Here is a 23,376-nt window from a genome sequence, read left to right on the forward strand (position 1 = left end):
GGCGTACTTATGTTCTGTAAATACAATGTATGTAATGAAGTTGCTCAAATACAGAAATATTTTTAAAGTTTTTAAAGTTTAATCAGTGTCACAAGTAGGATTACATTAACATTGCAATGAAGTTACTGTGAAAAATCCCCAAATCGCCACATTCCAGTGTCTGTTTGGGTTTGAGGGGGAATTTTAGCATAGCCAATGCACCTAACCAGCACATCTTTCGGATTGTGGAAGGAAACTGGAGCACCCGGAGGAAACCCATGCAGATGTGGGGGGGAACGCACAGGCTCCTCACAGTGACCCAAGCCCAGAATCGAACCCGGGTTTTTAACGCCGTAAGACACCTCGTGTCACCTTGCTGCCTCCAACCACCTATTTGGCCTTGCTGCTGTTTCTGGAATCTGCATTCCAAACTTAGTTGCCAGTGCAGTTTTTTTCCCAAAAGCATCACTCTTGGTATTGCTAGCAAGGCCTGCACTTAATGTCCAAATTTTAATTGCATTTGAGAAGGTGACTATACTTCAAGCTAATTTATCACTGTAAAGCATTTTTGGATAGAGTATATTCAAGTCATTTAATTATTGGTCAGCCCTAAACTTACTGACTAGCAAAGATATGATCCTTAGAATAATTCCCACCAGTTCTGAGGCAGGTACATTGCAGTACAAGTCAGTCCTAAAAGCCTCCCTTGACATATCAGTGTGCAAATATTTTGCATGTAGTACTATACCAGGTCAGTCTAAATCTCTGGTCAATGATGTATTTTCTGAGAAGCTGGTCAACATGACAAGACGACAAAATAATAGATCAAGTTCTGAAGTACATTCTTTTAAGAGTAAAATCAAAACTACTAGTGGCAAAATCACCAAGGTCGGTTAAAAAAAAGATGAAGACCATTTTGAACTTTACTGTTTATTAAATGAATACACCCACCTTAAGTTTTTTCATAAACTTGAATGGGAAACAGTCTTTATCAATTACAGCAAATTTGTGAGATACTCTCACGAGACAAAGTAAACTTCAGATAGTTATACTCTACCTGATTATCTTTTGACAGGATCATTAGCAGCTTTTAGTCAAACATTTATCATTATTCTATGGCATTCTAAAAGGGAAAATTTGACAGCCAAGTGTATCAGCCAAGTCATTTTGCCCTCCAGAAAGAAAACGCTTTTGAAAAGTGAGGATTAAGTTTTTTATTGAAATCAATAAAAAATTCCTAAGCTGTGACCACCTGAATGATTTTACCACTAATTTTTTTTTAAATGCATTTGGTGAAACAATAATTATCCAATTCAGAGACGGAAACGAAGAGCATCTCGCTGTATCTTATTCACATCTTCAAGACTAGCTTTAATTTTAGGAAGTCCTAACTACACACCGATATTCTTTTCTCGCAAATTCTAAATGCGTGTTTTGGTAGAACCAGACTGTAAACAAACGCAATATTACTTGATACACAAGAGCTGCTGAACAAAAAGTCATTTTCATAAATACAAATATTAAAACAATCCTCAACACACTGACATTACAATTAATCTGCACCACGATGCAGCAAAATAATGAGCAAAAACTTCCAACAATTCTTATTGAATGAGTTTAGTTTGCATAACATACACAACAACCTAAAATTTTCTTTTAATACAGCTCTTTTTCATCGAGAAGTTTCAGAGCATGCCATTATATACACCAACTACTGCCTTTATTAACCAATAATCTTGTGTAACATATATATCTGCTATAATCAGGCAATAAATGTCTTGGTTTCACTCCCTCATCTTTACCCCTCCCCCCCATCCAAGTAAAAGCCAAGATTCCAAATGGCTTTTAGATCACCGATATCATCATTGCCTTGATAAGAGAAAATAAGTTACTCTGCACCACTATTGGATTTATCGTGGCTCGAAACATTATTGTGGGCATACATTTCAAGATTTACAGATATCCGGGTCATTTTTTTTGTGGGCATTTAGTATTGAGGAATATTGACAAGACATGAATAGGAAGTGAGGTTTTTGAGAGAGAGAAAGTTTTGGATCCATTAAAATTAATTGCTGTAAGTTTGTCCTTCAGGGGGCTGTGAAATCTTCACATTCTCTTTGCATGTCATCATACGTCGTAGGTCTTGAAGTACAGCCTTAATACTATAGGAATTTTGCCACTTAGATAGAACTGGTATGCTACGTGAATCCACCTGCAAGGGGAAAAAAAAGTCATGTAAAATGCGCGAGTACAATTCTAAGTTTTCTTTTTAAAAAAACGTGGAGATGCCGGTGTTGGACAGTAAGAAGTCTCACAAGACCAGGTTAAAATCCAGCAGGTTTATTTGGCATCGCAAGCTTTTGGAGTGCTGCCCCTTCATCAGGTGACCTGATGTCATCTGATGAAGGGGGCAGCCAAATAAGCTACAAATAAACCTGTTGGACTTTAACCAGGTGTTGAGAAACTTCTTACGGGTCTTTTAAATTAGCCAACCATCAATCATGCACAAGATCACTGTTCAAGGTAAAGTATCCTAGAGTCAGCAAATTTAAATTTATCCTTGACAGCTGTGACAAGATTTTCAACAACGAAAGCTTGCCAGAGTTCTGTAACTGCTTTAACCAACGGAAGTGACGACTGGGGGATGGGAAGTGAAATTATAAACTGTGTGGGGATCACAAAATCTTCAGTATTTTAAAATCTAGTTCCAGGTATTTTTTCTGAATTAGGATTCTAAAAGGAAAATTTTCTGATCAAATATTCATAAATTTAGCTAAAATTAATTAAAATTTCTATTGAAAATACATTCCTATTTTAGTTCTGCCAACTGTCAAAACTTCAAAATTAAATCTTACTACACAGAATTAACATCCACCATGTTGTCTGCTGTGACATATTCAAATAAGCTTCTGTAATTATTCCAAATCCTTACTGTAGATACCCAATTTCTGAAATTGTCAGCATGAGAAGTAATTTAAACTTGTGTACTACACTCAAAACTTGTTCACAGATTACCATAAGGTAGATTAATCAAGGAATTGCAATTTATCAATAGGGTGCAAAATCAATATCATTTGATCCAAATTTTAATCCTAATATTAGGTTCACACTGGTGATCTTTCCTCAGAGGAACGTGATTTGATGAGAATGCGGAAATCAAAATGATGCAGCAACATACAGAATCATGGAATGGGTACAGCATGAGAGGTTATTGTACCCGTTGTGTCTGTAAGAACTCAGCTGGTCACACCAACCATCCTGCACCCCGTTTTCCATCTCCACCTCCACTAACTCCCACATTTTGTTTCCATAGGTGCTTATCAATTCACTTTTGAAAACCACAAATGAGTTGGCCTCTAACATATGCAGGCAGTGCATTCCAGATCCTAACCACATGCTGTGTAAAAAAAGTTCTTCTTCATGCCGCCATTACTTCATTTGCCAAAAACTTTAGAGTCCCCTCTATGAGGGGATAATAGAAAGTTTCTCTCTATCTGTTCTGTTTAGATCTTTCATGATGTCGAAAACTTCTACCACATTTCTTCTAAATCTAAGGAGAACAAACCCAGCTTCTCAAATTTATTTGCACAAATAAATAATCTCAGAAACCATTCTAGAAACAGAAAATAGGAGCGTTAGGAGTATGCCATTCGGCCCTTCGAGCCTTCTCTGCTATTCAACATGACCATGACTGATCCTATATCTCAATGCCATTCTCCAGCATTCTCCCTATATTTTCATCTTGAAGCTTTCACACATTGCCTAAAATACCAGTGCCCTGAAGTGGAGACAACATAACAGCCTTGTTTTTATCCTCTACATTTTGATTTATGAAGCTCAGATCCCATATGCCTTTTAAACATTTACTCAATGTGTTCCACCATCTTCAATGATCTGTGTACATACAATCCTAGATCTCTTCTGTTCCTGCACTCCCTTTAGAATTATACTCTTGCTTTGCTGCATTCTTCTGAGCAAAATGTATTAACTTCACACTTCTCTGCATAAATTTAATCTGCTCATTCCATTTCATTTCTTTCATTCCATCAGCCTCTGTCCTCTTAAAGTCTATCACTAACCTTATCACAGTTCACAGCACCTTCAAAGTTTTGTGTCACCTGCAAATTTTGAAATTATGTCCTGTACGTCCAAATCAGGTCATTAATACATATTATACAAAGCCCAGTGGATTGTAATGCGAGATGGCAGAAGTTTGTCTTTTCAAATCCCAAAATAATGTGCTACTAATTACAATTATACCAACGAGACAAACAGGAAGCGAAATGGAAAAGACAAATTTGCTTCCTTGTACTACTTCCTCTGTGACTGTGCATTAGCTCCCCATTTTCCTGATTACCCAAAAACATGCATAACAATATCAGTGAATGAATTATTAGTTTTCCAAAAATAACTTCTGCAATTGTTTTCTGTGCATCAGCATTCCCCTACCCCAAAATACTTGGTGATATAATGCTGGAAAGACAAACTTATAGAATATTGATTTCTCAAAATCTCATCTACTTCACACACATTTTTGATGTGTAGTGATTTATGTAGATAAATGCTGATGCACCACAATATCCCAAGCATCAATAAATCAAATTACCAATAACCTTTTTTGGTGCTGTAGACTGAGAGAAGAATATTAGTCAGGAACAAGAACCTGATTTTCACATATAGTTGGATTCTTAAATATTTACCCGGATCCTTGTTTGGACAATCCACACAGATATGGCAAATCTAACATTGCAGCACTTTCAGCATACTGCAGTGGAATGCCAGCTTGATTATTTATTCAATTACTGGAATGAGGGTTGAATCTAAATCAGATGCAAACACTTCCATTTGAACCAAGGTGATATTTAATGGGGGGTAGGGGGTGGCTGCTGGAAGGATGTAAGAAATACAACAAAAGCAAAGAATTATACAGCATCACCCAGCACATAATATCACTGCTATTCCACTCAAAGTTGAATCACTGGGCACTACCGAATACTTAAAAAGTTTGTCAAATTAGTTGGGAAGAACTCAGGAGTCAGTCAGAATTGTTACAGTGCAGGCCATTCAGCCCATCCTGTCTGCACCAGCTCTCAGTGGGCATTTCACCTAGCTTCGCCCCATAACCCTATACGTTGATCGTTTTCAAATAATCATCTACGTTCCATTTTGGATGTCTGGATTGAACCTGCCTCATGATGTGGCGATGTCACTCACCTGACAAAGGGACAAACCCCGAAAGCTTGTGGATTTGCTATTCCTGTTGTAGGTAAAATATTAGAATCCGTCATCAAGGAGGAAATAGCGAGGCATCTTGAGGGGAATTGCTTGACAGAGCAGACGCAGCACGGTTTCGTTAAGGGGAAGTCGTGTCTGACAAATTTATTGGAGTTTTATGAGGATGTGTCGAGGGTGGTGGATAGAGGAGAGCCGGTGGATGTGGTCTTTCTTGATTTTCAGAAGGCATTTGACAAGGTACCTCACAAGAGGTTATTGCAGAAGGTAAGGGGGCATGGAGTTGGGGGTAGGGTGTTAGCATGGATAGAGGATTGGTTGTCAAATAGGAGGCAGAGAATGGGGGTTAATGGGTGCTATTCGGATTGGCGGTTGGTGACTAGTGGAGTGCCCCAGGGGTCGGTGCTGGGGCCTCAGCTATTTACCATTTACATAGATGATCTGGAGGAGGGAACCGAGTGTATGGTGTAAAAATTTGCTGATGACACCAAGATTGGTGGAACGGCAAATTGCGCAGAGGGTGTGGAGAGTCTGCAAAAGGATCTAGATAGGCTGGGCGAATGGGCCAGGAACTGGCAAATGAAACTTAATGTTGGCAAGTGCGAGGTGGTCCACTTTGGTAGGAATAATGGTAGGAAGGACTATTACTTACGTGGCGAAAAACTGCAGCAGGCGACGGTGCAGAGGGACCTCGGGGTCCTTGTGCATGAGTCGCAAAAACCCAGCCAGCAGGTGGTCAGGAAGGCTAATGGGATGCTGGCCTTCATAGCGAGGGGGATTGAATATAAAAGTAGGAGGTCTTGCTGCGGCTGTATAGGGCACTGGTGAGGCCGCAGCTGGAGTACTGTGTGCAGTTTTGGTCGCCGCACTTACGCAAGGATGTTTTGGCCTTGGAGGGAGTGCACAGGACGTTTACTAGGCTGATACCGGAGTGGAGGGGGTTGAGCTATGAGGAGAGGCTGAATAAACTAGGCTTGTACTCATTAGAGTTTAGAAGAATGAGGGGAGGTCTCATTGAGATGTATAAGATGATGAATGGGATGGATAGGATAGAGGTGGAGAGACTCTTCCCGCTCAGAAAGGACAGTAGGACTAGGGGGCACAGTCTCAAGATAAAGGGGGGGGCGGTTTAGAACGGAGTTGAGGAGGAACTCCTTCACTCAAAGGGTGGTGAATCTCTGGAATTCTCTGCCCGTTGAGGTGGTGGAGGCTGCCTCGCTAAATATTTTTAAGACGCGGGTTGATGGGTTTTTGATAAGCGAGGGGATTAAGGGTTATGAGGAGAGGGCGGGAATGTGGAACTGAGCCACGACAGATCAGCCATGATCTTACTGAATGGCGGGGCAGGCTCGAAGACCTACTCCTGCTCCTATTTCTTATGTTCTTATGCTCTTACTATCAAATAAACCTGTTGGACTTTAACCTGGTGTTGAGAGACTTCTTACTGTGTTGAACCTGCCTCCACAACAATATCAAGCATTACATTCCAGACTCTAACCACCACCTGCTCTGTGAAAAATGTTTTTTTCTCATCATTTTTGCTTGTTTCACCAACTTACCCTAAATCTGCACCCTCTGGTTCTCGATGCTTCCAACAATGGCAACTGTTTCACCCTATTTAAAGTCAATCTCACTTTCCCTTATGTACTCTAAACAGCTGATCTTTAAAACTGATAAACATACATGTTAATCACCTACATAAATTCTTGGTGCATCATAAGCAAAACTCAATTAAAGGTAAAAAGAAGAGGCAAGTCAGAAGTCAGGAGAAAAGGGAAAGGCAAAAGATGAAAACATCTTAGACTACCAACATGCCAATCACCAGATAATAATTTACTCACCAGTCCATTGGAATTATTTATTCCATTCATATTTATTTTTGTTACAAATCTAACAGTTGGAGCTACATCTGGATATTTACTTCCACACTCTATTTTCAGGCTGTATATTCGGTTTTCAAAACAAGTCTGAAAAAAGAACATTAAAAGTTGTAATATTTCATATGACAGATGCTAAAATAACAGTGCAGACATACAAAGCATGATCCTGAAAGGCTTTTGCATCAAGTTTCAACTGCATCTGAATGCAATTCAAAAAGCAAGACAGTAGGTTATAACTGCTCATTTGGAACCCGCTTCAAACTTCACACTGACAACCCATACCAACAAACCTGAGTAACAAAAGGAGCAAGAATCAAGGACTCTAATCTTCCTTTTATCATTAGTTTACCCATTAGATCTTTCTTTCCCCTATATGAAGAAATAGCTCAGCAGTACTGATGGACTACTTAATGCAAGTAAAGATAGTTTGACAGATAACAGACAGCCTTACAGATTCAAGCAACTTGGATGCTTTCCTGTTGCTGTGGTGAATCAAAACCCCATACCCAGCATCAATGCTCCAGCATTTACAAGAAAGCTACCTGAGAACATGTCGATCTACCATAAAACACAAAAAAGGCATCCTGTGTGAAAAAAAAATGGTTTTTCAGGGCAAGGACAAACTTCCTTCAGCATGTCCTTCACTTCACGGGCCCCAAAGACTTCTATAAAACAGCAAATATATATCTTGAACTTTCTACCCATTGGCTTAAGATATCAATACAACACAAGCATTAAGATATGACATAGCATGACCATACAATCACTTTTTGCAGTTCACAGGTATTTTGGAAAGGGTCCCTTTTAATAATTACAGCAAAATTGGTGGCAACACAGGAAAGTGGAAAAACATGAATAATTTTCTCTTCAAGGTATAGCACAAAGACAGAACATCTGCACAATAGCATTTTGTATGTTCAAATCTCTACATTAATTTGCTAATTTACTGACCCTGGGTGGCCCAATAATCATTCCTGTCCATCGTGTGAGTGTCATGTCTTCATCATCCTCGAGACCCCAGCTCACAGTCCCATCACCTACACCTTTCTGGCCTTCTTCAAGCTCTTCCAGCAAACAAAAATTGCGAGGAACTGTCCAACATATTAAAAAATTAGTTAGTTGTTGCACGATAAGCCAACATCAAGATCTGCGACCGAAGAAAATTCCATCGTAAGACCAGAACTGTCTTCCCTTTTACATCAAATTAAAAATATCCTTCAAATACAACAGGACAAACTATGCAATTCAAGTTTGGTCTGCAAATTTTAACCAAATAAAAGTGTTTACAATTGGCTTAATGAAAATTGAATTTCAACTATTAATATAAAAAGGAATTCTTGCTTTATTTTATCTATCTTTTGTTGCTGAATGTGTTGACATTGTTCCATAAAATATACAAATATAGAAAGTACTCCCAGCAATACGTACTAAGAATTTGTAATAAATCTTACAGAACCTAAAAATCTAGTAGTTTCATGAGATGTTCTATTAAGTAATAACCACTGAAACCCATTTCAGTCTGAGAGTGTAATACTTAGGAGGCATGACCTATCACAGAAAGATAATTTTCAGGGTGGATTTCACATAATCCCACACATATTACTAAAATGGTGTGTTTTCTCTGCTTACCGTGGGTGGTGTTTTGCGCCCTCAACAATGACTCCATCCCTGTTCACAACCTTTGTCTAGTATTTGCCCCTTAGCTACCAATCACATTCATACCATGTCTAATACCAGCTTTATCCAGATCTGTATCATCCAAATCTACCATGCCTCAGTTTATCTGCTGATAAAACCCTCATCCATGCCTTTGTTACCACAAGATTGGACTACCATTCTGTTATCTATATTTGTGGGCAGCACAATGGTTAGCCATTGCATTGCTTCACAATGCTAAGGATCTGGTTCAATTCCTGGCTTGGGTCACTGTCTTTGCAGAGTCTGCACATTCTCCCCTTGTCTGCGTGGGTTTCCTCTGGGTACACCAGTTTCGTCCTACAATCTGGAAGACATGCTGGTTGGATATATTGGCCATGTTATATTCTCCTCAGTGTACTCAAACAAGCACCTAACTGTGGCAACCAGAGGATTTTCACAGTAACTTCATTGTAGTGTTAATGTAAGCCTACTTGTGACACTACCAAATAAACTATTCCAATGGGCCCCTCCTGAACACACTCATTCTCAAGTTTACAGAAGGTAGGTCATCCAAAGGTCTAATACCTGTGTCTTTACTTAGACCAAGTCCCATTTGCCCATCAGCCTTGCGCTCACTGACTTAGAATCACAGAAACCCTGTAGTGCAGTAGGTGGTCATTTGGCCCATTGAACCTGCATCAACAACAATCCCACTCAGGCCAATGCCCGCAACACCACATATTTGCCCTCCTAATTCCCCTGACAACCCCCTAACACTAACAAGCAATTTAGCACAGCCAATCAACCTAACAAACATATTTTTGCGCTGTGGGAAGAAACTAGAGCACCTGGAGAAAATCTATGCAGCATCACTCAAGCCAGTAATCGAACCCAGGTCCCTGGTGCTGTGAGGCAGTAGTGCTAAATATTGTGCCCCGTGCCAACTAACACTGAGTGCACTGGGTTAAGCAACACCTCAATTTTAATAACATATTATCCTTATTTTCAAATTCCTCCATGCCCTCATTGGTCCCTGTGTATGATGTCCTCCAACCACACTATCCCCAGAGACATCCATGTTCTTTATTCTAGCCTCCTGGATATCTTTAATTTTATTGCTCCTTCAGCTGATACAGCCTAAACTCTCCAATTCCCTAAGCCACTATCTCTCTACCTTTATTCTCCTTTTAAAGCAGTCCTTAAAACCTACTAATTTGAACAAGCTTTTGACTTAATATTGCTTCAAATGACTGTTAAATTTTGTTTTATAACACCACTTGGGACATTTTATTACATTAACCACTATACAAGTTCTATTAATCAGGTGTCATTAGCTTGACTTCGCCTTTCTGAAGCGGCAAAGGTTTCCTTAAGAAAAAAGGCCGCCCCACTTTCTCTTAGTTAGGGAACCACACCCTATGGTTTGCAACTTTGTAGTCAAATAAAGAAAACTTCAAATTTTGAAGCTTGGAATGTTATTACACTTCTGGACAATCTCAAGAGCAACTATCTAGAAAACAGAACTGCAATCGTATCACTTGAGCTATCAAGATTGCAAACTGCCCTCGGTGACACCTGCCTTCCTGGGGAGGGGCAACTGATGAAACAACAGGGGGAATATACCTTGTAATGGAAAGACTAACAGTGACCTCCATGCCCACAGAGTTGGTTTTTGCCATCTGGAATGGAATCTTGGATGCATTCCCAGAACTTAAAACTCTTCACACTTCAGCTGCAGCTCAGCCATAACCAATATGCGACCGTCATCAGCACTTATGTCTCAACCCTCGACTCCAACGAAGTAGTAAGGGTTGGCCATTAAAAGCCCCCAGAGGAGTGGTATGGTCATGTGAGAGACAAACAGGAAAGCTCTCATTTAAGAAACAATGAAATATTAATGCATATATGAATTAATATTTGTTTCTTAAATATCAATGAGCTAAAACTGCTATAAACTCATTTTAGAAACTAAATAAAGTTGTTTAAATTTGAATAAAGATGATATTGGAACGCCTGTCAGCCAGGAAGTTTACAGTCTGGATTTTGGGGTTATAATGATGGTGAAACCGGCAGCAGTCACTATCATTATGTTGAAATTGACAGCAACCTTTGCAATCCACACATTCACGGTTAAACACGGACATCTAGTCATCGTTTTTAGTGATCTCCAATCACCCACAGGATGTAACTTCCCCTTGTGCTACTTTTGCTGTGAAAATCCTTAAAAAAAAGTTAAGACCTGTTGAATAAAGTGTAAGTGGGTATTTAATAGCATGGTGGTGGTGTGTTACACTTCAATCATGGGGTCCAAGAAGCATGCATGTTATAGCCCAGAGCTATAGATAGTGATGGTAACGGCTCCAGCTTTCTATTATATGGCTGACCAGGAATCTCTCTTGTTCTTACAACTGTGCATTGGCATGTGCAGGAAGGATTTGCAGATTAATTCTGAACCTGTTTGGCCATCCAGTCCTGGAGTGGGACTTGAACTCAAAGCATCTGATTCATAGGCAGAGATGCTATCCCACTGTGCCACAAAATACCTGTACAGCATACAAAGTTGTAATTACTGAACATACCTGGTCCTCAAAAACTAGTTTCACATTTGTGAACAATGGTCTAAGATGCATGGCAGCACACTAACCCAAAGGGCCAGTCGTAAAAGTCTGTTAATGATATTCCAGTTACGCCATTAATCTAAATTTAATTTTCTGAAAGATCATAAACAATGCTTGTTTCTTTCTGGTTTGCTGTCGGGAAGAATTATTCAGTGCAGTTCCAGACTTTGCCTGCTTGATAACATCACAGTTACCGAACATCAGGGCTCCGCTATTGCTGCCAGAATTAAAATAACATCGGGAAAGGTGAAATCCACACCAGAGTTCACCAGATCTTTGCAGATGGAATGAGTTGACAATAAGAAAACTGTGAAATCAGGGGCAATGACCTCTTGTTAGTACCAGAAAAGGTGGTTCTTTCTCCATGGAAACGGCCTGATCTGAGTATTTCTAGCGTTTATTTCGATGTCAAATTTCCATAATCTACAGTATTCAGTTTTTCTCTTCAATACAAATGTCTATACATTCCTGAGCATCTTTCCTGTTTCAAAGTTTAGGGCAATCATGTATATATTACTGGCACTTCATTGATCAAGTTAATCATGAAAATTTCCTCCAAGCTTCCCATGCTTCACAGTAAATCCAAGGTTGGACCTGAAGCCTTGCCCTAACTTAATTATCTCATTCTATTATCCTTAACACTTGGCCTGAAATTTGATGTAATCAAGTATTGCCTCGGTGGACCATCCTCCCTGGAATTCTATGCTGGAGATACTGCCTAAAATCTCCTCCATAAACACAAAAATAATTCATGTCGTTTGTTATTCCTTGATTATTTGGGATTTTTTCTATGCCCATTTATTTTATCCATATAGTGGGTAACACTGCTGCCACACAGCACCAGGGACATAGTTCATGTTCCGGCCTTGGATGACTGTGTGGAATTTGCAGTATCTGCATGGTTTCATCCAGTTTTCTCCCACAGTCCAAAGATGTGCAAATTAGATAGATTGGCCATGCTAGATTGCCCTTTTGTGCTCAGGCATGCATAGATTAGGTGGATTAGCCACGGCAAGTGTGCAGGGTTACGGGGAGAGGCCAGGGCCTAGTGGGATGCTCTTTCAGAGAGTCAGTGCAGATTCAATAAGCTGAATGGCCTCTTTCTGCACAGCAGGGATTCAATGGTTCTATGCTTCCTGCAAAGATATACTATAAAAATGTTTGCAAATTCTTTTAATTTGCCTAATTTTTCTACTTTTGAGGAAGTTATGGAGCCACATTGTTTTTTAATATTCATTTCAGTCAAAGCTTAATCCTTCTTTCCAGATAGCAGTGGAGTTCCAAGCACCACAGTCATTTTGGAACTCTAAAGGCAGACTGATCAGCCAGAGACGATATGGTTTCTGTCCTTGCACAGTGCCCATATATCTGTAAGGAATGTGTCATCTGCAGTAGAATTCCAGGTTACATCTTCTGTCCCTAGCCTGTAGAAACCAAATCTCGTAACACACCTCGCTGCCTCCCAAGCCAAAATCAAAATAACAGACTGTTTTATCCTGGAATATTCATAGTTTGTAATTTTCATAAGAGTTGCACGAGCCTGCCCTTTATTCAACATTGCCTATATCAACCAACTGTACAACCTCCGCTCATGTTTTGACAGTTTTACAAGAGTGATGTTTTACAAGAGCATTCAAAGGCAGTTCTAACTGCTCAATATTTCTGTTGGAATTAAAATATGCCAAGAGTCTGTAATTCAAGACAACTCTGCAGTGAGAAGCAAAACAAACCACAACTCCTTTAAATCAGGTGTTTTGCTTGTATACACACACTTCTCAATCCCTATTTAGTGTCAAAATGACAAACACAGGCTACATGCACAGCTAAAGCAGGAGGCGTGAAGGCAAATTAGTGCAACATGGGTACTCTATTAAAACGGAGTTAAGAAGCATCACTAGAGCAGAGTAAAAGATTTCGATCCCTCAGATGCAAAAAAAGGCGAAGTTATAATAGAGAATAAGGAAATTGCAGAGATATTAAACAAATACTTGTATCTGTCTTCATGATAGGAGATGAAACAAAACTGGATGTAGTAAAGGACCAAGGTGAAAATTAGGAATTTAAAGGGCATCTGTGCCAGCTGTGGAAGTGACTGCTACTCACGAATTGGCCTCTACAACCACAACAAACAGAGTTCAATACACAAGTAGGAAGTGGCACCTTCCATTATCACTCAAGATGGACAGATGCCAATCATAACAGCAATAATAGTATCAAGAAATAGTACTAGAGAAATTAACAAGACTAAAAGCCAACAAAACCCCTGAACTCGCTGGTCTGTACCATAACATTTTAAAAGAGATGGCCACAGATGGTGGTTGCATTGGTTTTAAATTTCCAGAATTCCCTACCTTCTACAAGAGCGGTGGTCTTCAACATCAATCACTACAATAGTTTATATTACACTTTTAATCTAATAACACATTCCAGGGCATTCACAGGGCCATTACATCACATGGCCAAAACCCATCAGGGAGGTAGATTTTAAGGAGTGTCTTCAGAGGAAAATAAGATTGAAAAATGCAGTGAGGGAATTCCACATCTTAGGGCCTAGGCAATTAATTGACTAAAATCAGGAATGCTCAAAAGGATGATTTGTGGGTCTGAAAGAGATTAGAAATAGAGAAGGCCAAGCGCCATAAAAGGAACTTAAAGCCAGGATGTGAATTTTTAAATCATGGCATCAATCTAGGTAAAAATATAATCCTGCAACTATTCCATCAGCAGTGGCATCCTTCCATCTATGTATGATGGCTATGCAAATATATTAGGGGTGGGGTAGTTTCACAATTGCCATTTTCTTGATGCTTATGTTAAGAAAGAAACAAACAATCTAAGAGTCTCTGTAGCTGATTTTCCACATGGACAACTAACATGACATCGGCAAAGTAGAGGAATTGCTGACCAGACTATGTTGTATTTTTGTTTTTGCTTTCAGTCTGGGCAGATTGTAGCTGTCTGACCTAGTATGCATTTAAATTCATTCTATGTCTAAAAGGAAGGCAAAGGTCAGGAGCATAGAGAATACCAAAGTGTGGACTAGGACAGAGCCTTTTTCCACCCCATTCTTCACCCTGAAACAAGTCAGAAGTGGTGCTGTCAAAATGTACAGTGAATGAAAAAAGCTAATAAACTTTTATGGAGAGCAAATTTCTTTCCAAATTTTTGTAGTCCTGTCTCACTGATGGTACTTTAGTGAGACCTACAAAAGTAAAGTAATGATGCAGATCATGTTCCCTGTACTTCCTTGTAGCAGATGTATGGATATCATGATATTCACTGTAGAACTGCTGGCACATAATCCAAGTAGATGGAAACTTTTGAGCATAAACCAAGCAAAAACCTTCTGAGAGACACAAAGTAAGATTTTCTTATAGTTGTTGCCATCTCCTTTGTCACATTAGTTTTTCCATAACATGATGATTGCATTACCTGTGCCCTGTGGAATAGAGGTGTGACTTTAAATGGGACTTTGCTTGCTTGAGCAATTTAGCTGGAGCTCCATCCCTGGTGAGTGTTTTCCTGCTTGCTAAGAAATCAATGTCCTGTTCAAGCTCAAGTGATGAGGGTTCTTAATCTAACTCAACCATGACAGGAAGTGGTGGGACAGCGTCAAGGGAACTTGAAGATGTCCGTCTCACAACGTGCAGCATATAGTAAAGTGTACTGCAGCAGTATGTTGGTTTACTTCTGTAGGTCAGTACGTCACCATCTGCTGATTTCAAGACAGCAACTTTGGCAATGGTAGGATAAAATGCCTTCTTGATCCCATTCTGTTGTCACAGGCATTTTGTACTTCTTGACTCAAGTAAAACATAGGACTCAAACCAGCCTCCATCCATTGACTCAGTCCACATTTCCCACTGCCTTGGCAAAGCAGCCAGCATAATTAAGGACCCCACGCACCCCAGAAATATTCTTCCATTTTCTTCCGTTGGGAAAAAGAGATAAGTCTGAAGTCACATACCAGCTGACTCAAAAACCGCTTCTTCCCTGCTGCCATCAGACTTTTCAATGTACCTACCTTGCATTAAGTTGATCTTTCTCCATACCCTACCTATGACTGTAGCATGACATTCTGCACTCTCTCATTTCCTTCTCTGAATGGTGTGCTGTCTGCGTAGCGCACAAGAAACAATACTTTTCACCGCAAACATGTAACAATAATAAATCAAATTGAGCCAGTGTTTATTTTGTGTAGTAGTTCCCTGTCTTCGATATGCTGTCTTGTTACTTTTAAATTAGTGTTCTAGCTATTGGGTTTATGTTGTGCATCAGATACGTTTTGCTTTAATGATGGATGATACAGAGGTATAAAAAAACTGCACTTAATTATTACTGACATGTGAATCAAGGCAACTACCAACATGACTCATTTGGGTGAAATAATGAAAAACTGTCAATTGATGGAAATAAACTGCAACATAGGAAAGTGATGCTTACCAAAACAAAAAATCAGGAAAGGGTTGCAAAAAGATATATAATCAAGGAGACAAAAGAAGAAAAGGGCCCTTGGCAGAGAACCTGTCCCTCCCTGTTCTCAGATTTAAATGGAAAGATATGATCGAAATTTTGAATAAGCATACCAAACATTGTCTTAACAGTTACATCAGCTTCTACTAACATTAAATACATGAAGTTTGAGTTTATTTTAAATTGAAGTATCTTCCAAGATTGGACAAATACTTCAAAATGAGCTTTGCCACAAAAACATGCCTAATTTGGCACCAATGTCAATCAGGAACCACAAAAATGGGAAGGGATGTTTGAAAGAAGCGGAGAAATATAGGACCATGTTATTTTGACATAACTTTCTTGGTTAGATTCACACAAAGGATGCTAACTTAGGCTGACAACAGAAAGTAAACAATACCCAAAGAAACAACATCAGTGATGAGGTTGGAGAGAAGAAATCCTCTGCTGTTGATCAACTTTAAGTAATAGATTTGCCCAACCAGAAAAGTGAAAATCCCAAAAAGTCAATTATTTTGGCTGCCCAATTACATTGAGCAGCCACAGAACCATAAAGTTCAAGCATTTCTACTACATAAATGTTACTATGAATCTGAAATTTTATGGAAGAAACAGATCGACAAAGTAAGAAAGCTTGCAAGTCAATCAAAAGTAAGCCTTTTCTCTAAATATGCAGCAGCATCAAACTGAAGACTTCTCCAACTAATTTAGTACAAGGGCAGTAGAAAACTGTGTCAAATTATAATTGACAGCACCAACAGGAAGTTCCTTTCCTACTCCACATTCCTAACCTCAGCTGCATTGCCATGTAGAGATGATCATCAATATAGAAAAAAAATAGGAGGGGACTCCATCCAACTCCACTCATTCTTCTAAATAATCAAACAGCATCACACACAATAATCTCCAAGAAAAGTCACAATCATAGAAGCTAATTGTGCAGGAAAATTACAAGAAACAGAGGCTGGCAAAATCAGACGGATGCTGCCACATCAGTAAATTACCTTCCTGGATTCAGAATTATCACCCACGTGCCAAAACTATTAATGCTTTCAACTATCAAAGCTTCAGTCATTTATGATTAACCAATTAGCTATTTGATCATTTTCTTTTTCAAAAAGAACTCAAGTGTTGACAAACATACCCACCTAATTTAGCAAAACAATCAATTTTTAAACAAAGTAGATGAAAACACAACGCAACATAACACAACAGAAATTCTGAAGGCAAGTGAGGCATCCCAAATGATTTCTGTAAAATTAGCATAATCCAGATAAAGACTATTTTATTATAGATTACATTGTACATTAATATACAATTTTTAAATATCTAAATTCACAAAAATGACAGGTGAATTCATTTACATGGCACCTTTCATGTAACAAATTTTCAAAGTGATTCTGCAGATCAGAGAACAAGCAGTAAACTGGAGAGAAGTAAAAGTGAAAACTCTGTTCTTGATCAGTCAAGTAAAATTTCCAAAATGGCACTTGAAGCTGGGTAAGACTGATGAGATCAGGGTTTAAGAAAGTTTCAGCTACTCTTATTAACTCAAATTTCTGCACTTTGATACTTTGAAAGTAGGTATTTTAAGAAATTATCGTATTTTTATGAATCACCATCATGCTGCATTTATGTTTTGAGAACTTGGTGATTTATAATCAAACTATGCACCCAATGCCGTCAATTCTCTTCACTGTTTCAAATCGCTCAATCAGATCACCTTTTAACCTCATTTGCAGGGTGTACAACCAAAGTTCACTAAGTCTTGCATAGTTACTGGCACTGTTTGGTTCTCTATTATCTTGCTTAATTCATTGTCTACCCTCATTATTAATATTTTCCCTTTCTCCCCATATTTTTGATTCTGTATTTAAGTTTATCTTTTTCCCTTTGCAATGCTTTAGTGCTTCAAGTCTTTCTCACCACTCTATCCTCCAAGTCCATCAGCATTCTTATGGTTCAGAATTGTTCAAATTCTAAAACTTGCATTCACCGATCAACTAAGAACATGAACTCTCCACAACATCTCAAGCCACAATTCAATGCATCAATGCTCGTTGACAAGAACATAAATTGGAGCAGTAGTAGACCATACAGTTGGTTCTGCATTCAATAATCAGGGCTGATCCCCAGCCTCAACTCCACATTTCTACCTAATCATATCTTTCAATCCTTTGAGAAACCAAAAATCTGTCTCAGGTCTTAAATATATTCATATTCTTAAATGCATTTTAGCAATAGAGCATCCACAATCCTTTGAATGAAGAAATTTCTCATTCAAGTCTGAAATGATTAACCCCTTATCCTAAAGTTTGCCTCCTTTCTAGACTGTCAAATCAGATGAAGCCTGTCGACCCTGCAAAGTCCCTTCAAAATCTTCTATATTTCAATGAGATTGCCTCTCATTCTTTCAAATTATTGAATATTCCAGAGAAGCAGTCCACTTTACTTATTCTCTGATCACAGAATAATCTAGTGAATATTTGCGCCACTGACAAAAATTATGTTTTAAATATGGGGACACCTGTGTATTCCAAGTGCAGCCTCAGCAAAATCTGGTACAATTGTAGCAAGACTTATTTATTCATGCAATAAATGACAACATACAATTTGCCTCCGAATTACTTGCTCTATTTGAATGCTAACTTAGTGCTCCAAGTACAAATACATCCAAGTTCTTCTGAATATAAGAGCGTAGGAACTTGGAGCCAGAATAGACCATTAGGCCACTCGAGCTTGCTCTGCCATTCAATATGATTGTGGCTGACCTAACTGTGCCCTACCAGATCCCATAACTGAATTCACTTGGAGATCAAAAATCTGTCTAACTCAGTCTTGAATATGTTTATTGATCTAGGTTTCCACTGTTCCCTGGGATACAGAAATCTAAAGTTTAACATCCCAGGGAAGAAATTCTTCATCTTCTTAAATAGGAGATTCATTATTTTGAAACAGTGTCCTGTTGTCCTAGATTCCCCTGAATAGAGAAACATCCTCAGCGTACACCATGCAAAATCCCTCAGAATCTTATATTTTTCAGTAGGATTATTCCTCTAAACATTAAGGAGCATAGGCTCAAACTGTTCAACCTTTTCTCATGAGAATCCCTTCATCCCAGGAATCAACCTATTAAAACTTCTCTGAACTGCATCCAATGCAAGTATATCCCTCCCTAAATAAAATCAAAACTGTACGCAGTCTCTAGGTGTGGTCTCATTAATGTCCTGTACAGCTGTAGAAAAACTCGCCTACTTTTTTCCTCCACCCTGCCTTGCAATAAAGGCTAAATCAACATTACAAGTTTCACAGCTTGAAAAATATCTGCTTTCCTATTCTTACCAGCAAAGTAAATAATCTCTCACTTTCCTACATTTTATTCCATCTGCCATTTTGTTATCCACTCACTTGTATCTATGTCCCTTTGCAGCCTGTGTCCTCGTCAGTTCACAGTCCTGCCTAGCTCTGTACTATCACACTCAGGTACATCACACTTGGTCTCTAAGTCATTACTACAGATTGAAAATAGCTGAGGCCCAACCACAATCTTGCGGCACCCCACTGGTCACAGTCTGTCAACTAGAAAAAGCATCAATTATTCCTATTATTTGATTCCCGCCCACTAACTACTCACTTATCCAGAATAACATATTACTCCCAACTCCATAAGCCTTTATCTTGTGTATTAATCTTTTGGAAATTTAAGTACACAATTGATCCTTTCTCCACCTTACAGGTTGCATCCTCAAAAAAACTAATAAATTTGTCAGTTTGTTCTTATGAAACCATGTTGGATATTGTGTGATCATTCTATAATTTTAAAGGTGCATTGGTAAGACTTCCATGATACTAGATTTCAGTAAATTCCCAATGATTCATCAGGCTAACTGTCCTGTAGTTCCTCATTTACTTTCTCCTTTTCTTGAATGGCAGTGTTCGATTTGCTAACTTCCAATCCACTGAGACCAGATAACTGATCTAATCTAAAAGTAATTTCAAGATTAGAATTAAGGTCCTGTTCTCCATTTAAAGTACCATACTACTCAACGAATGATAAATGGTACCCAAATTCTCAACCTTCCTTTTCAAAATCACTTTTTCCTTCTGTGCTATTGACGCTCACATCTTTTTCTACAATCTCAATTTTTCAGTAATTTCAGTGCTACAAAATACACTATTTGAATGCAAATCAATTAACCCTCCATATGAATTTTCCATGAAAATAGTAAGATCACAATCCCACAAAAACATTTTTATTAACAAAAATTAAGATCAAGAATTTAAATTATCTGAGAGAGACAAATGGCAACATCATCAAGGCAGCAAACACCACCACGATGTGGCAACAAGTGTCAACACTAAAACCAACTTAAAGACAACAAATAATCACTTCCTGTTACATTTGACACAAAATGCAGCACACACGTCAATCGTCAGCAAAAAATGTTTAACAAAACATTTTCTTTAACTTAATCCATCATCAAGGAGTCATCGTTAGCCTTTTATAACTGCAACAGTTCACAACTTAGCTTTTTTGCTAATCCCGGCATCGTGACAAGTATTCAATTACATTCTTGTATTTGATTTGCAGATGGAAGGATGCAAGTGACAATTATCTGCTGAAACTAATGTTCTGAACCCATTATTTGGGGGTTGGGGAGTCAAACGAGGATCTTTCAATAAAATGAAGTTACAGAAATTGCAATTGCTCCCAAATGTGACATTGAAGCTTTCATGTCATTTACTAAACTGCACGAAGACAACTGTGCAGGAAGAGCATATTTTGAGATGTGATGGAAACAGGAAACAGTTAGATATGCTGAAAATGTGCTGGCGCAGAAATATCTCCAAGCAAATGATATTACGAAGCACATTTCTCAAAACGATTTAAAAAACACCGGAATTAACTTAGAAATTCATGGGACTGTTGAAAACTCGTTAATTTCTGACCAGAGCTATACTTCCGTTCAAATTCTGCATGAATTATGCTTCTTTATCAATAAATCTCAACACGCTGGTAACAAAACGTCCCACAACAAAAACGCAGAAAGTGAGGAAGATTGTGACGGTAATACAATCAAACATTCACTTACAATCCACAAACTTCCTATATTTGAAAAATCTTATGCAAAGTTAGAAATATTGAAGCTAAGAAAGTGTTCAGGCTAAATATAATGCAGTTACTTCCTCTCTGCAACAGCTGCATTTGTAAATTACGTCGCCACTGGAGTTTGTAAATAAACTCGATCTCTAACACACCTTGCAGCAAAAAAACTGCCCTATCAAAGCAGTCTGCAGCGCTCAACAGGACGTGAGATTTAACGCGGAAAACATTTTTCAGACTTGTGGCCTGAAAGACATGTAAGCCGAACACGCAAAGGCCAAAACACGCAGGGGCTTTCGGCTCATTAACACGTTGGCTGCTGTGTATTTATTACAAACACATGGGAGCAGGAAAGCCTCCCTCCCCAGCCCACATTTTCAGATCAGATACAAAAGAGTCTCCGGCACACCAGCCAAAACACACAACAGCCAACTTCCGTTCCTCAGTCAGCCGAAGAGCCCGAGCTCACGCCAGGAAACAGCGCCTCAAAGCCGGCCTGCTCCTCGCGCCGGGCCGCGGCTGCCGAGCGCGGGGGAGTCCTGAAGCTGACACAGACCGTCCCGCCCCGCAGCCAACCCCCGGCTCTCTCTCTCGATAACTCAGCCTCGCCGCCCGGGTAAGCCCGTTTCCCTCTCCCCAGACACCCGCTCACTCCGACCCGGCCAGGACCCCTTCCCCGGGCTCCCCCGCCCTCCCGGACCCGGACTGCCTCTCACTGTTCCCCGTTCACTCGGACCTCGGCAGCCTGTCATCTTGCTCCGACCCAAGGAACCGGCGCCGACACCGCCGCCCGCGCGTCACTTCCGGCCCGGCGCTCCCACCCGTGTGCGCATGTGCAACTGCCTCAATGCGGAGCAACGCACTGAGCAATTCCCGTGGTAGTGCAGCCAAGAAGATTGGGGAGCAATGGGTTAATGAGACAGTGATGGTACCACTGTTACATCAGTGGTCACATAACCCAAGGAGCTCCAAGAGAGGATGATGCAGAATAGGTTGTGCCCTGAATACCATGTGCTTACCCTGGATGTTTCATAAATAGTTTAAAGTTTACTCATTGGTGTCACAAGAAGGCACTGCAATGAAGTCACTGTGAAAACCCCCTAGCCGCCACACACAAGTGCCTATTTGCATCCACTGAGGGAAAATCTAGCATGGTTAATGCACCAAACCAGCACGTCTTCTGCACTGTGGGAGGAAACTGGAGCACCCAGAGGAAACCCACGCAGATGCGGGGAGAATGTGTAGTCTCTGCACAGACAGTGACCCAATCTGGCAATCAAAATTGGGTCCCTGGCACTTTGAGGCAGCAGTGTTAACCACTGTGCTGCCCAAATTGTCCCATCTATCTCAAATCTGTCATGGGGAACCAAAGCTTCATCAAGGTTCGGTAGGACTAGAAAGCATGGTATGAGTAAAACTCCCTAATGCTTAGTAACAACATCAAAACTTCTCAGTGTCATTTTTTCAGTGTTTTCTTTCACGCATCTCAACCTCTCTATCTGTTCCAAAGGCATTTCCCAATTTTGAGCCATGTATAGAGCTTAATAAGGCTGAAACTGCACATTTTAATAAAATACATGGTATGCCTGATGATCATCCTCTACAAATATTTACCTGAAAGGCAGTTGTAGCACAACTGATGTAATGAAACATGAGAAAAAAAATTTGCATTTCTATCACAACACTGACTAACCAAGGACATACCATAGTACTTTACAATGGTATACTTTGAGTGTAGCCACTATTGTAATTTTGTAAGTGTCACATCCAATTTGCACACATCAGACTCCCACAAATATCAATGTGATAATCCTTTTTTTAAATAATATTGATTGATGAATAAATATCAGCCAAGACATCAGGAATATGCCTCCTTCTCTTTGAAATACTGTCACTGAATCTTTCACCTGAGAGACTGGGTGGGGCCTCAGTTTAGCATCTCATCAAAATGATGGCACCTCTAACACTGCAGCATTCCCTCAGTACTATACTAAAGTATCAACCATAATTTGAGCTTAAGTCTCTGGAGTGGAACTTTAAAGTTCTGAGGCAAAAGTGCTAAGAACTGACCAACAGCTGACACAAATATAATCAAAGTAATTTTATTAACTGTTATACCATTTAGTTGGAAATCTTATACGGACTTGAAGCAACTGTTATGGACAGGGAAAAGAGATAGACTGAAACCCCAATGTCCTTTCTATCTGTAAACAACGTAACTTATTTCTGATAAGGCTGATGGCTGTTCCCAAACCACCGCCCACCAGTTAGCGTGTGGTCAATTTATAAGCCATCAGGAGGTACTTATTCACATTGTCATCTTGGAAAGATCTATTGCTATGTCAATCACAAAATGTGCACCCAAGAAAGATACAATTAAGGGCAATGGTGCATTTCTACAAATCTTAAAACCAAACAGTTAGCAGTTCATGAGTCCAGAAGAAGGAACTTT

General features: G+C 39.4%; 1 protein-coding gene across 2 annotated transcripts; it reads right to left on the reverse strand.

The window, feature by feature from the left end:
• Positions 1-893: 893 nt before the first annotated feature.
• On the reverse strand, positions 894-21,739 carry ube2v2 (ubiquitin-conjugating enzyme E2 variant 2). Of its 2 annotated transcripts, none has more exons than XM_080194239.1 (4): positions 21,661-21,739; positions 8,043-8,182; positions 7,053-7,178; positions 894-2,191 (listed from the first exon to the last, which is right to left on the reverse strand). In XM_080194239.1, exons 1-4 carry the CDS (start codon positions 21,674-21,676, stop codon positions 2,045-2,047), a joined length of 429 nt encoding a protein of 142 aa, XP_080050365.1. In that variant the 5' UTR covers positions 21,677-21,739; the 3' UTR covers positions 894-2,044. The 2 variants fall into 2 exon arrangements, with proteins under 2 accessions (XP_080050365.1, XP_080050364.1); XM_080194238.1 differs by lacking the exon at positions 21,661-21,739 and adding an exon at positions 11,184-11,603.
• Positions 21,740-23,376: the final 1,637 nt, after the last annotated feature.

Source organism: Carcharhinus amblyrhynchos, chromosome 8 (genome assembly GCF_965287045.1).
Source record: "Carcharhinus amblyrhynchos chromosome 8, sCarAmb.v2.hapA, whole genome shotgun sequence".
Taxonomy (NCBI): domain Eukaryota; kingdom Metazoa; phylum Chordata; class Chondrichthyes; order Carcharhiniformes; family Carcharhinidae; genus Carcharhinus; species Carcharhinus amblyrhynchos.